Below are 13344 nucleotides of genomic sequence, written 5' to 3' on the forward strand. Positions count from 1 at the left end.
TTCATGTTTGCCCTGCAAATGTGTAGTGGGTTGGCCTGATGGTGCTTGTATTTAATGCTAATACGGGTTCTTCAAGAAGCGGTTCCACACACTCAAAAACTGGCAGGTCATTAGTACTCGAGTAATACAATGTGAACCTTCTCCCTAATTTAAATCGTCAATAAAAGGCAAGAGCCTGTGATTTGGTTGTGGAGGGGAGCAGTGGGACTGGAGGCTCTCAAGTGGAAGTTGCAGGTATGGAGGGAAAGAGAGAAGAAAGTGGAAGAGAGGAGAAAGATGTCGTGGGTTAGGAGCCAAGAAAGCATGGCCCTGAGGGCTGGCCTTTTGGAGTTAAGAGCAGCCCAGAAGAAGCATAGTAAGTAGTGAGGAGTGGTGTTATCTATAGGAAATAGATTTTAATAGCATAGAGGGTAGATATCTGCCCAGCCTTAGTGCTAATAAAAGCTTTTATACATATAAAGGTCGTGTGGAACTGAATGATTAAAGGCAGGGAAGGAGCCCCTGGTTGAGATTAATGCTTACTTATGAACATTATGGTTATTTATTTTTAACCCCAGAAGCGGGAGAAGGCTACAGCTCAGTGAGAGAGCCCTGAAACCCATGAGATTCACTAGCCCCCTCCTTTGTCCCAGGACTAAACAGTACAGGCTACTGAGAGTAGATCTCGGGCACGCCAAGCTTCGAAGAGCAGACCAGCCTGGGAAGAGTTTAGACCAACTGAGGCACTTAGAAAGGGCACTCTCCAACCTAACGATCTGCCTGCAGGCTGTGCAGTTGCTCCTGGTTCCCAGCTATTGTGAGCTGTCCCCTGTGCTAGGGTGGGCCTTGGCGACGCAGCTGCCTCTGAGTCACTTCTGCTTCTGTTCCCCATGTTCCAGTAATGTTATGAATTGGCTATAAACTCAGAGCTGCTAGAGGAACCAAAAGCATGGGCAAATTCACTCAGAACCAACCTTACAAAGTCCTTCCAGAGCCCTTGGCTTACCCTGGGGTGAAATATTTGGAGTAGTGACTGACTGAGTTGAAAGTCAGTGTACCTCACCAGTGGGGTACCTAGCCGATTTTGTGCGAGCACTTCCCACGACACGTCGTCTTTTCTTGTTTGAAGTGGATCAGTGTTTCTGAGAGTTAATGACCGAAGAATCATCCTGCAAACTTGACAACTCAGGGCTTATCAGTATGCTTAAAAAGTTGCTCATATCATGTGGTTTTGTTTTAAAAATCTGTACAGTGCAAAAAAATTTGCATATTAGTTAAAAACATGTTCGCCTCTGATTTCTGCCTAATTACGTTAGTTAGCATTCGAGACGTTAGGGAACCGTGGACACATTGCCTTTTGTTAATATGGAGGTAATAGCCGCTTCGGACTCCCAAGAGCAATAGCCTCGAAGTTGCAAGGAATAGACAATGAACACGCACTCCGAATCTCTGGGGACTGTACAGGAAGTGCTGAGGCGTGAAGAAACGCCTTTAATGCCCAGCCTGCTCAAAGAATTTAACTCATGATTGAATAGAGAAATTAAAATTGCCGAATGTCATCTAACAATAAGTAATTTAAGGCTGAGATACTGCATGTGCATTTCCTTTTATTTTGGAGACAACCTCATTCTGTAGCCCAGGCTGATTCATTTCTTACTAATTAGAACAGGCTGGCCACAAATTCTGACTCCTCACACCTCAGCCTCGCCTTCCAAGTCCTGGGATTGCACGCTACCATGCCTGGCTGCGTGCATGCGTATGTGTGTGTCCGTGTGTGTATGCATGTGTGTTGTTTTTGGGAGAAGGTTTCATGTAGCCTAGGCTATTCACTGACCAGTTTGCTATGTAGCAGAGGATGACCTTGAACTAACTCTCTGCCTCCACCTCCTAGTGGTAGGATTACAAGAATGTGCCAACAGGTCCAGCTTCTGTGATTGGTTTATTATTATTATTATTATTATTATTATTATTATTATTATTATTGTTATCATTACTACTACTACTACTACTATTATCATTATCCTCTGTGTGTGTGTGTGTGTGTGTGTGTGTTAGAGAGAGAGAGAGAGAGAGAGATGGGGAGTAGGGTATAAAATGTCTTAGCACTCTTCAGGAAGGATTTCTCTCCTTCTACCTTATGTGGCTCTAACTTGGGTCACCAGCAAGCACTTCACCCCCAAGTCATTTTGCAGGCCCTGTAATTATATTTTTTGTATAGCATTGATAAATTAAAGGTTTGTCCCTTATTCCCATTCCTGTTTCTAAATGAAAAATTCTATTTCATTTAGTTTTTATAAATTTTAACATTAAATTTCCATGGGGTCAGAGAGATGGGTCAGCAGTTAAGAGCACTGTCTGCTCTTCCAAAGGTCCTGAGTTCAATTCCCAGAACCCACATGGTGGCTGTCTTAGTTAGGGTTTTCCTGCTGTGAACAGACACCATGACCAAGGCAACTCTTATAAGGACAACATTTAATTGGGGCTGGCTTACAGGTTCAGAGGTTCAGTCCATTATCATTAAGGTGGGGTCATGGCAGCATCCAGGCAGTCATGGTGCAGGCAGAGCTGGGAGTTCTACATCTTCATCTGAAGGCTGCTAGTGGAAGACTCACTTCCAGGCAGCTAAGGGTGAGGGTCTTTTTTTTTTTTTTCTTTTTTTTCGGAGCTGGGGACCGAACCCAGGGCCTTGCGCTTGCTAGGCAAGCACTCTACCACTGAGCTAAATCCCCAACCCCCAAGGGTGAGGGTCTTAAAGCCCACACCCACAGTGACACACCTATTCTAACAAGGCCACACCTCCACATAGTGCCCACATATTCAAACCATGGCAGTGGCTCCTAACTCTAATTCAAGCTTCAGTGGTGCCAACTCCCTCACACAGACATACACGGAGGTCAAAACACCAAATGCACATAAAAAAATAAATTTCCTGGCCTACTTTAGCCCTTCATTTCCAATATAAAGATCTACATTAAAAGAAACATTCATATGACTATGAAGTATTAAGAGAATTTTAATAATTTGTATAAATTTCACATATATTGTTTTTCTATAACTATGGGATTTTTTTTAAACTGTAAAATAAGCAAAATACTTCAGCTTTCCTGGGACAGGGACAAAGCAAGTGTTATTCATGGGGGGTTGCTTAGATACTCCCCACCCCCACCCCCAGCTGTTGTTTTAATTGCCCAGGGCCCCTGGGGAGTTCTTTCACTATCCTGCACTACTGAAGGCTTCCATGATCTCGACATGCACAGCCCTCCCAGCTGCACAGGCTAGGGAAAGGATGGAGTTTCTGAAGTCTGCCTAGAAACAGGTACCTGTTAATATCCATGCTTTGCTGAGATAGAGCAGCCCATTTGCTGTGCTGTCATTGAAGTCAACAGATCTTCAAAAAGGAAAGAATTCAAATGTGAACACTGGAAAAATGCTGTAACTGATCGGCAAGTCTTCCAAACAATGGAGTAAAGATAATGCCAAAGATGGACAATATCTGAATACTGACTTCACAAAGGCGTGTGTGTGTGTGTGTGTGTGTGTGTGTGTGTGTGTGTGTGTGGTGTGTGTGTGTGTGGTGTGTGTGTGTGTGTGTGGTGTGTGTGTGTGTGTGGTGTGTGTGTGTGTGTGTGCTTGTGTATGATATAATGTGTGTATATGTGTGGTATGTAGTATGGCGTGTGTGTGTGGTGTTTTTGTGCTGTGTTGGTGTATGTGCTTGTGATATATATTGTGTGCATGTTTGCGTGGTGTATGGTGTGTGTGTGTGTATATACAGTCCTGCCACCACCTTGATTTTTGTTTAATTTTTTAAAAATTTATTTTATTTATTTGTCTATGAGTACACTGTAGCTGTCTTCAGACACACCAGAAGAGGACATTGAATCCCATTACAGATCCCATCCCATGGTACCTAGTAAGCTACCATGTGGTTGCTGGGAATTGAACTCAGGACCTCTGGAAGTGCAGTCAGTGCTCTTAACTGGTGAGCCATCTCTCCAGCCCTTGATTATTTTTTAAAGACAGCATCTCATGTAATCCAGGTTGATCTCAAACTCACCATGTGATACCTGGGAACTTCTGACCCTCCTGCCCCCACTCCTGAGTGCTGGGATTGTAGGCACTCCATACTAAACAGCGAGTGGAACCCAGGGCCAGGCTAGGCAAGCGCTACCACCTAAGCTACATCCCCAGCACTCAGTAAGCTAAGGCAATCGTTTTGATGGATGTTCTATAGATTTATTTAACCTGTAGGCTGCGTTGGTAGCTGGGGGTTAGAATCTATAATCAGAAGGTTTGGGCACTGTTGCTGTTGTTGACTTGTGACAGATTCCAAATGCACAGAAAACTTCAGTGTCCTGTTTCCCTAACCGTGAACACCACCCCCCTCCCTTCACGAAGTACTGTTGAACACAGCCACTTTAGATGAAGGCTTTGGTCTATCCATGGCTCAGCAAACTTGTTAAAGGAATCTGAATCCACTTCACAAGGCTCTTTCGACCAGCCATGACAGCAATGAAGCCTTCACTGTTCAAATTGTAGATTATAAGGAAAGCACTTGCACTAGCAACCTCGATTTTCTTACGGCTATAGAAACAGAAATGCCCTTCTGGGTGGCTATGCATTAATGTGTGTGGATGTGTACAGTCGTGAGCAGACACGTGTCGGAATGCCTGTATCTGGGTACTTGTAAGGAAATTTACTAACTGGCTCAGTAAGGACACTAAAATATTGAATATTAAATATCTCCAATCTGAAAACTATGTGTTATTTTAATTTAGCTTAACTTAGGTGATTCTCCTGCCTCAGCTTTCCAGAGAGCTGAGATTGTATGGTGAGCCACCACGCTGGCTTGGTGGGATAAAACACTCCCAGTCTATACCTGGCAAGCACTCAGCATTACCCCTCCCAATGCTCTTTAGTGTCTCCAGGAATCTAGTAGAATATGTAAGTTCAAAACACACTCACAATAGTTGTATTTTACAAAATCTATATTTTAATGTGTACATAGTTAAAAAAATACAGAGCGCTCATGCCCAAGTACTTACTCTACCAGCCCTCCCATCCCTGACCTGAAAAAAAAAAAGTTTTACTCTACCTGATACATGCACACATGATATATGGGGCATAAATGCATTATACCACAAGGTAGCTGCTCAGAACGTAAATGAGTCACATAATATAACTTCTATATATAGGGACAAACTTGCAAAATTTAAGAAGGTAACTGTCTGATGGTACCAGTCTTAGCCAATTTTTTTTTCCTGACACAGGGTCTCTTTTTATATATATATTCCTCCATCTCCTGAATGATGCTAGGATTACATCGCCGTGGTCTGCCTACCCGGCAGCTGGGGCTCGACGCCACGCCACGGCTTTTATACATGCAAGGCAAGTCCTCTACTAACTCAGCTAGACCCCAGCCCCGTGTCTTAGGCTAAAAGGGATAAAGCATTATTTTCACAGCAGTCCAAAGTCATTTACAATGTCCACTATGAAACCTACAAAACACAAAGTGGAGGGAGGGGGGCAATGAAATAATTTCATCCACCTGTCTGAAAGGGGAAGGAAATTAAAAGGTGACCGAGTTTTCTCCCCTAAGACCCAAATGGCCCTGCGGCTTAGCTGGCCATGGGGAAGGACTCTGGCTGGAAACCGAAGAACTTCTGCCCGTAGGGCTCAGGGTCTACCTGGAGCCTAGCACCGGGGAATGGGAGGTAGGGGTGATTGCGGCCCCGCTGCTCGCAGCGCAGCCCCACCCAGTCCCGCTCGGCTTCGGCTAGGATGCGGGTGAGCGCCACGATGTAGCTGAGCGCCATCTGCAGTGTCTCGTACTTGGACAGCTTCTTGTCCTGGCCCCATTGCGGCACCACCCTGCGCAGCCGGTCGAACGCGGTGTTCAGCCCTTGCATGCGGCGCCGCTCGCGCGCGTTGGCCGCCAGGCGCCTGCGCGCTGCGCTTTCCAGCCGCCCGGGCCCCGCGCAGGAGACCGCGCGCTCGGCTGCGCCCGCGCACGGGGGCGCGCCGCGTGCTCCCGCCGGAGGACCGTGGGGTTTGCAGGCGGACTTCATCCACGCTTCCTCTCTGCGGGGCTCCCGGGAATGAATAAGACACAGACGGAGCGACCTGCGTTCAATCAGTCAGTGGACGGAGGACACTGTGTGGAACCCTGGCTTGTGTCCTGCTGGGTAGCCAGGCTGTTGTCCTTTCCCTTGCCCAGATACAGTGGAAGTGATGCTCAGGAAAAAGTCATTCCTCCCACCCCACCCCACCCCAAACACGTGAAGTTGGACGAAGAAGAAACTTTCTTGGAGTTTACCGCGGATCGTTCTTGGGGTACGGGGAAGAAAGCCCTTCCAGTTCTCTGGGAAAGCCTGAGACTGGTTTTCGGGGTGATGAAATCTTCGCAGAAGCTCAGCTAGGTCACGAGCGCTTGGACAGCTTGCAGTAGATGTGGAAGAGCGCTGGACAGAGCAGTGAGGGAGGAGAATTTATAGCCCAGGGCTCAAGGAGGGAACAGGTGGTGCCAGGTGGGCGGGCGTCCCTCTGCTCCCATCTCAGCACCTTCCTACCCTGGGAACAGCAGGGGGGAGGAGGGCGACGCACAGCAAAATTCTGACATCACTGCCTTCGTCTTTTGAAGTTTCTCTAAAGCTATGTCCAAAGCTAACTAACACACCATCTGGAGTGGCCTGGACTGGCTGTCCCCAATAGAATAACAAGGTGGGGCGTGGAGGGAGAGCCTGGTCCATCGTTTCCCATACCAGCGGGCTGCTTACATATCAAAAACAAAGGCCGGGTTTTAAATGATTAAGTAGAAAATCATTTTTCGGGAAGCTGTTGATTCTGACATGGCTAGGAGTATCTGAAGGCTAGCAAGATTGCTTTGTTAAGAAGTGGCAATTTTACATTCTAAAGTATTAACGTTTTCATTTAATTCACTAAATAAATTCATGCAAATTAGGAAATCCAAATATTGTTGCAAATAATCTCTGTGGAACGACTTACAATAAAGCCAAAGATCTGAATGTGTCTATCTTCAACTTGGCACTATGTTCTGTGGTTGAGTTATGCAAGTTCCAAGGCCTTGGCAGACTAATTCAGCATCTCTACTTCATTGTCTTGTTCATTAATATTTGTGATAACTAATAACTTCATTATTTACCATTTAAACTTAAACCTCTTCTTTCACGTGCATGTGCAAAATTGGAAACGTCTAAATAATTCGGGAAGCTTAAAAACTATTTTTTTTTTTTCCGGAGCTGGGGACCGAACCCAGGGCCTTGCGCTTCCTAGGCAAGCGCTCTACCACTGAGCTAAATCCCCAGCCTTAAAAACTATTTTTTAATGGATTTTCTTTTTTGCCTATCTTTTACCACTAAAATTATTTCATGCAACTCAGTGATCTAGTATGTCCTCTGTCCTCAAGAACAGTAACAAAACGTGATTTCTGCCATTGATAATTATTAGATTTACACTGAGAACTCTTTAATTCCCTTCTCTTGTCTCAGCTTGTTTCTTGTTTTTCAGGTGAATCCAGAAGCAAAGAAACAGGCCCCAATAGTTTCAGTTTGATATTTCTGGGAGGGCCGAGGATGCTCTCTCTCGAACTATGAGTGTAGCCTCAGATATTTTTGTTTAATCAAATCATCTACAAGCTCATACAAATCAAGAGTCCTTGTAACTTGGACTTGTTTCCCCCGCCTCTGACTACAACCCCAACACCATCACCCTGACTCCAAGCCCTTTCTTTCCATAAATAGTTTATTAATCCCCAGCTAAAGCACTGACGGGGAAATGATGTTGAATAACTTGAAGACAATGGGAAGCAATTGAACATTAATAATCTTCAGAACGACAGATGTTGGACAGAGACTTGCACAGAGCCACTCAGCTCCATCGCTCCTCTGTCCTAACAGTCATGTTGGGGGCAGCAGTTCTGCGATGGGAACGACTGTGTTCTTCAGTCATCAGGATGTCAAACCTAGCTTCGATTTGTAAGGTTTTCATAGAAGTCTGCTTTCTTAGTGCTATTGTTCCTCATGTTAATTTAGCTCACCCTCCTCCCCTGAAGAGTCCCCTCTGTGAGGCACCGTGAATTATCTCCCTACACAACAGCCATGTGTTTCTTCTGATCATTAATGTCCAAAGTATTAATAAGACATATGGTTTTGCAAATTGCGTATCCAGGACAGATTGATTTGTCCCACCTACCAGAGAATCAAAAGCATTATCATAGGGAGCAAAAAGAAACACTGGGACATAAACTACATGTGATATGACATTAATCCAAAGTGAGGGGACCTTAACTAAAAGGGTGTCAGGCTGAGGGGACAGTCTCTAGTCACTAATTTTGCGTCACTTCCTAAAGGCATCTTGGAGGAGATTAAGAGTACTGCTATCCCACACCTGGACAGTCCTGTGTCACTTGTGATGGAAAATCAGCATAGGAAAGTTTCTGAGGGGCTGGTGAGATGACTCAGAGGTTAAGAGCACTGACTGCTCTTCCAGAGGTCCTGAGCTAACCACATGGTGGCTCACAACCATCTATCTGTAATGAGACCTGATGTCCTCTTCTGATGTGTCTGAAGACAGCTACAGTGTACTCATATATAATAAATAAATAAATACATCTTTTAAAAAATTTTAAAAAAAGAAAGTTTCTGAGATCACTGAAAGAGGAAATCTATTGACATCAGGATTGAGTAGACTTAATTGAACCCAGGATTCTCTTCTATGTAGTTATGAACATTCTTTGTATACCTTTGCAAAGGTGCATCTGCTCTAGTGCTTCCCCTGGGATTTGTTTATTTATGGATAAGATCTTTTGCACCACAGGCTGGCCATGAACTTGCTACATAGCTAAGGGTGACCTCCCCCTCTAAAGTTCTGGGATTACCGGTGTGGGCCACCACACGTGGTGTGTGCCATGCTGGGCTTCTGACATTCTAGGCAAACACTGCACTAGCTCAGCTTTATCCCTTGCCAGACCTTCCGTTCATTTAATAGAGAAGATGTCAGTCCAGGGACCCAGCACTATGCTTGAAAACTGGAGACATATATAGCTGGATTAAGAGAAGTTGTCTAGGGTTGGAGAGATGGCTCAGCAGTTTAAAAACACTGTTCTTCCAGAGGTTGGGAGTTCAAGTCCCAGCAACCACATGGTGGCTCACAACCATCTGTAACGGGATTCGATGCCCTCTTCTGGTGTGTCTGAAAACAGTGACAGTGTACTCACATACATAAAATAAATAAACAAATCTTTTTTTAAATGGAGAGAAAGGATGTCTAGTCTCTAGAATCCTTTTATCTTGAAGGCTTTAAAATTATGAGATTTCAGTCAGGCAGTGGTGGTACACATCTTTAATCCCAGCAGAGGCAGAGGCAGAGGCAGAGGCAGAGGCAGAGGCAGAGGCAGAGGCAGAGGCAGAGGCAGAGGCAGAGGCAGAGGCAGAGGCAGAGGCAGAGGCAGAGGCAGAGGCAGAGGAGGCAGAGGAGGCAGAGGAGGCAGAGGAGGCAGAGGAGGCAGAGGAGGCAGAGGAGGCAGAGGCAGAGGAGGCAGAGGCAGAGGAGGCAGAGGCAGAGGAGGCAGAGGCAGAGGAGGCAGAGGCAGAGGAGGCAGAGGCAGAGGAGGCAGAGGAGGCAGAGGCAGAGGAGGCAGAGGCAGAGGAGGCAGAGGCAGAGGCAGAGGCAGAGGCGGCAGAGGCAGAGGCAGAGAGGCAGAGGCAGAGGCAGAGGCAGAGGCAGAGGCAGAGGCAGAGGCAGAGGCAAGAGGCAGAGGCAGAGGCAGAGGCAGAGGCAGAGGCAGAGGCAGAGGCAGAGAGGCAGAGGCAGAGGCAGAGGCAGAGGCAGAGGCAGAGGCAGAGGCAGAGGCAGAGGCAGAGGCAGAGGCAGAGGCAGAGGCAGAGGCAGAGGCAGAGGCAGAGGCAGAGGCAGAGAGAGGCAGTTCTCTGAGTTTGAGGCCGGTCTGGTCTACAGAGTACACAGAGAAACCCTTTCTTGGAAAACAGAAACAAAAAGAGATTACCTAATTATGCCCCTTACTTGATAGTGAGGCTAAAACAGATCTACCAGTGAGTTCCAGAAGCAAGACAAAGCGCTCACAATGGTTTCAGGAATGTGATTAGCATTGCCAGTCTTAAAGGTCAGTAAGCTTTAGATTGCAGAGATCCTCCTACCTCTGCCTCCTGAGTGCTGGGATTAAAGGCATGCACCTCTGCCGGGCTACTCCAGGTTTTAAAGGGAAGTTTCTTTTCTCATGCTTTCTCTCCTCTGGGCCTATCATGGTTCCCATCTTTCCTACTACAGCTTATTTCCTGAAGGGAAATTTTGTGTCACCTCCTTTTCCAAACCAACCTGCAAATAGAAAAGTGTTTCTGCCACCTTATGGCTCCCCGGAGAAGTGTGCTTGTCATTCCTCTGTCCCTGCCAATGCTTGCCTCCAGCCTGGGCTTATGACCATCACACTAGCTGTCCCTGCAGCTTCAAATGCAATTTCCCAAGCTCCCCAGCTTCCTCCCTGTGCTGTTCAGTTTGGTCTGATGTTGTTTCCTTGCTTCTGTGTTTGGAAACTCCTGAAAATCAGGGACTTCTGAACGGCTCCTAACTATATCCTCAGCACCTAACCTTATGGCTAGGACAAAGTAGATGCACAAGAAATCTTGTTGGGGGTTGGGGATTTGGCTCAGTGGTAGAGCGCTTGCCTAGCAAGCGCAAGGCCCTGGGTTCGATCCCCAGCTCCGAAAAAAAAAAAAAAAAAGAATATAAAAAAAAAAAAAGAAATCTTGTTGGAAGCTGGACATGGGGTACTGCCCTGCAGCCACAAAACTAGGGTGGCTGAAACAGCGGTATCTTTAGCTTGAGGATATCCTGGGCTACTTAGTTGACTGGTGTTTCCGAACAAAACAAAGACTACAGTAAATAAGGCCAGCGGGAAAGCTCTACAGGTACTTGCCATGACAAGCTGAAGCCACATGTTGGAAGGGGATAACCAACTTCCACAGGCTGTTCTCTGACTGCCATGCAGGCCCACAAATAAATAAATAAGGTATAAATAATAAAAATAATAACAAATATTAGATGGAAAACGGGAGTAAATAGAAGCTAGAACATGAGAGACCCAGAGAGTAGTCCCAGTTCCCATAGCAACCCGACTCTTTTTCTTTTTTCTTCTGTTAACAGCCACTCTGGGGGGGGGGGGGGGACTGTGTCCTCCAAAAGCTTGCTGCCTTTGTTCCTGCTCTGAAAAATGTGACATCCGCTGTTTTTCAGTGAGCAGGTGGCTCCCTTCCCCAAAGGGTACTCTCATTACCAACCAGATTTTAGGCAGCTCCTGAGTCAGCTAAGGGCCCAGGTTTCAGTGGCCCAGTACAGCCTCGGATGTCCACTCCCAACCTGTGGGAGGAGGGTGTCTATGGGGGGTTATTTTTGGCGGGTGTCTGTTCACCTTTTAGTGTTGCGATTCTGTTGCATCAGCAGTTTAAGCTCTTTGGATGAAGTTATTTTAAATGTCTAGACACTTTTTGGTTTCTGGACCCTGAAGTTGGGCTTTTAGAAGTTCGTCCTGGCCATCCTGCATAACTCTTTCCCAGCTACACCTCAGTTCCCTCCAGCAAGGACAAATTAGAACAACATGACACTGTATTAGGAGACCAACTGCAACCCTAAAATATAAGACGCCTGAGTGGCTCTACACTTTTACTCATTGGCAACAATGTATCAACCTGTTTAACTCTCTCACCGGGATTTATCCACTGGCTAGGTGCAAGGGACTATTGTAGGCACTAGAACCAGAACTGAGTAATTTTAAACTGATGTCATCTGTTCCTCCACTTATATTGTAAGTTCTCTGGGTCAAGGGACAGAGTTTACACATAATGGTCTTGCTAGAGTGTTCAGTGTTAGTTGTTTGGTTGGCAGCAGTTCTTACCCAAAGCTGATGTTGAGCTAAAGAGACCAACCTTAGCCCCATAAACACCTTCATGGTGTGTATTCCACATTTCACATGGCCCATAGCCACTGCCGTAGCTCTAACCAGTTCATAGAGCCAGCCATTGGCAAGAAGCACTTTTAAAACATTAGCCAATTCATGTCAGGGCAAATCAAAATGTACCAAGACAGTTAGGGCTTCATCTCACTGATTAAAAAAATAAAAGAGCCTCTTCCGGTCCCAGGCGCTGTGGGAGCCCTGGCTTACCGTGCAGACACGGCCAGGTCCAAGAACCACACCACACACAACCAGTCCCGCAAATGGCACAGAAATGGCATCAAGAAACCATAGTCACAAAGATACGAATCTCTTATGGGGGTCGACTCCAAGTTTCTGAGGAACATGCACTTTGCCAAGAAGCACAACAAGAAAGGCCTGAAGAAGATGCAGGCCAACAATGCCAAGGCAGTAAGTGCACGAGCAGAGGCCATCAAGGCCCTCGTGAAGCCTCAGGCCGTCAAGCCCGAGATGCCAAAGGGCTCCAGCCGCAAACTCAGCTGTCTGGCTTTCATTGCTCGGCCCAAGCTGGGGAAGAAGATTCGAAGCTACATGGCCAAGGGTCGTAGGCTCTGCCAACCAAAGCCCAAGGTTCAAACCAAGGCAGAGGCCAAAGTTCCAGCTAAGGCCCAGGCCAAAGCTCCAGCCCAGGCTTCCAAGGGTGCCCAGGCCCCTGTGAAGGCCCCATAGAAAAGGCTCCTGCCAGTGTGAAGACAGTTGGACTGCTGTGACACACCCACCTACACACTATTTGCAGATGACCAGTGTTCTATACTGATTTTATAAATAAACTTGAGACAAGAAAAAATAAATAAAAGAGCAAGAAACATAAGTGAAGAAGTTAAAGGATAGTCCCAGATTCTCATTTGTTTTAAACTATTTTTAAAAAGATTGTATTTTATCTTATATGTGCATCATATGTGTAGCTGATGCCTGAGCTGGCCCGACAAGGACAGTGGACCCTGTGGAAGTAGAGTTAGGGGGTGGGGGATTGTTAGCCACCATGTGGGTGCTTGGTATTCTGTAAGAACTATTAACTGTTGAGCCATCTCCTCCAGTCCCTAAAAACAACTTTTATTTTATTTTATTATTTTTTTATGTATATGAGTAGACTGTAGCTGTCTTCAGACACACCAGAAGAGGGCATCGAATGCCCTTAAAGATGGTTATAAGCCACCATGTGGTTGCTGGGAATTGAACTCAGGACCTCTGGAAAAGCAGTCAGTGCTCTTAACCGCTGACCCATCTCTGCAGCCCTTTATTTTATTTTCCAGTCAGAGTTTCTCTGTGTAGTCATGGCTGACCTGGAACTTGCTCTCTCTAAAGACAAACTCAGAAGATCCGCCTGCTTTTGCCTTTGCTGGGATTAAAGATGCCACTAT

General features: G+C 46.1%; 1 protein-coding gene and 1 pseudogene across 1 annotated transcript; one reads left to right on the forward strand and one right to left on the reverse strand.

Annotated features, from left to right (window-relative positions):
- Positions 1–5597: 5597 nt before the first annotated feature.
- Positions 5598–6047, reverse strand: Atoh7 (atonal bHLH transcription factor 7). Its single transcript, NM_001170482.1, has one exon. The coding sequence runs from the start codon at positions 6045–6047 to the stop codon at positions 5598–5600; it is 450 nt and encodes a 149-aa protein (NP_001163953.1).
- Positions 6048–6077: 30 nt separating this feature from the next.
- Rpl29-ps22 (ribosomal protein L29, pseudogene 22) lies at positions 6078–12727 on the forward strand (annotated as a pseudogene).
- Positions 12728–13344: the final 617 nt, after the last annotated feature.

The sequence above is a fragment of the Rattus norvegicus genome, chromosome 20 (genome assembly GCF_036323735.1).
Source record: "Rattus norvegicus strain BN/NHsdMcwi chromosome 20, GRCr8, whole genome shotgun sequence".
NCBI lineage: Eukaryota > Metazoa > Chordata > Mammalia > Rodentia > Muridae > Rattus > Rattus norvegicus.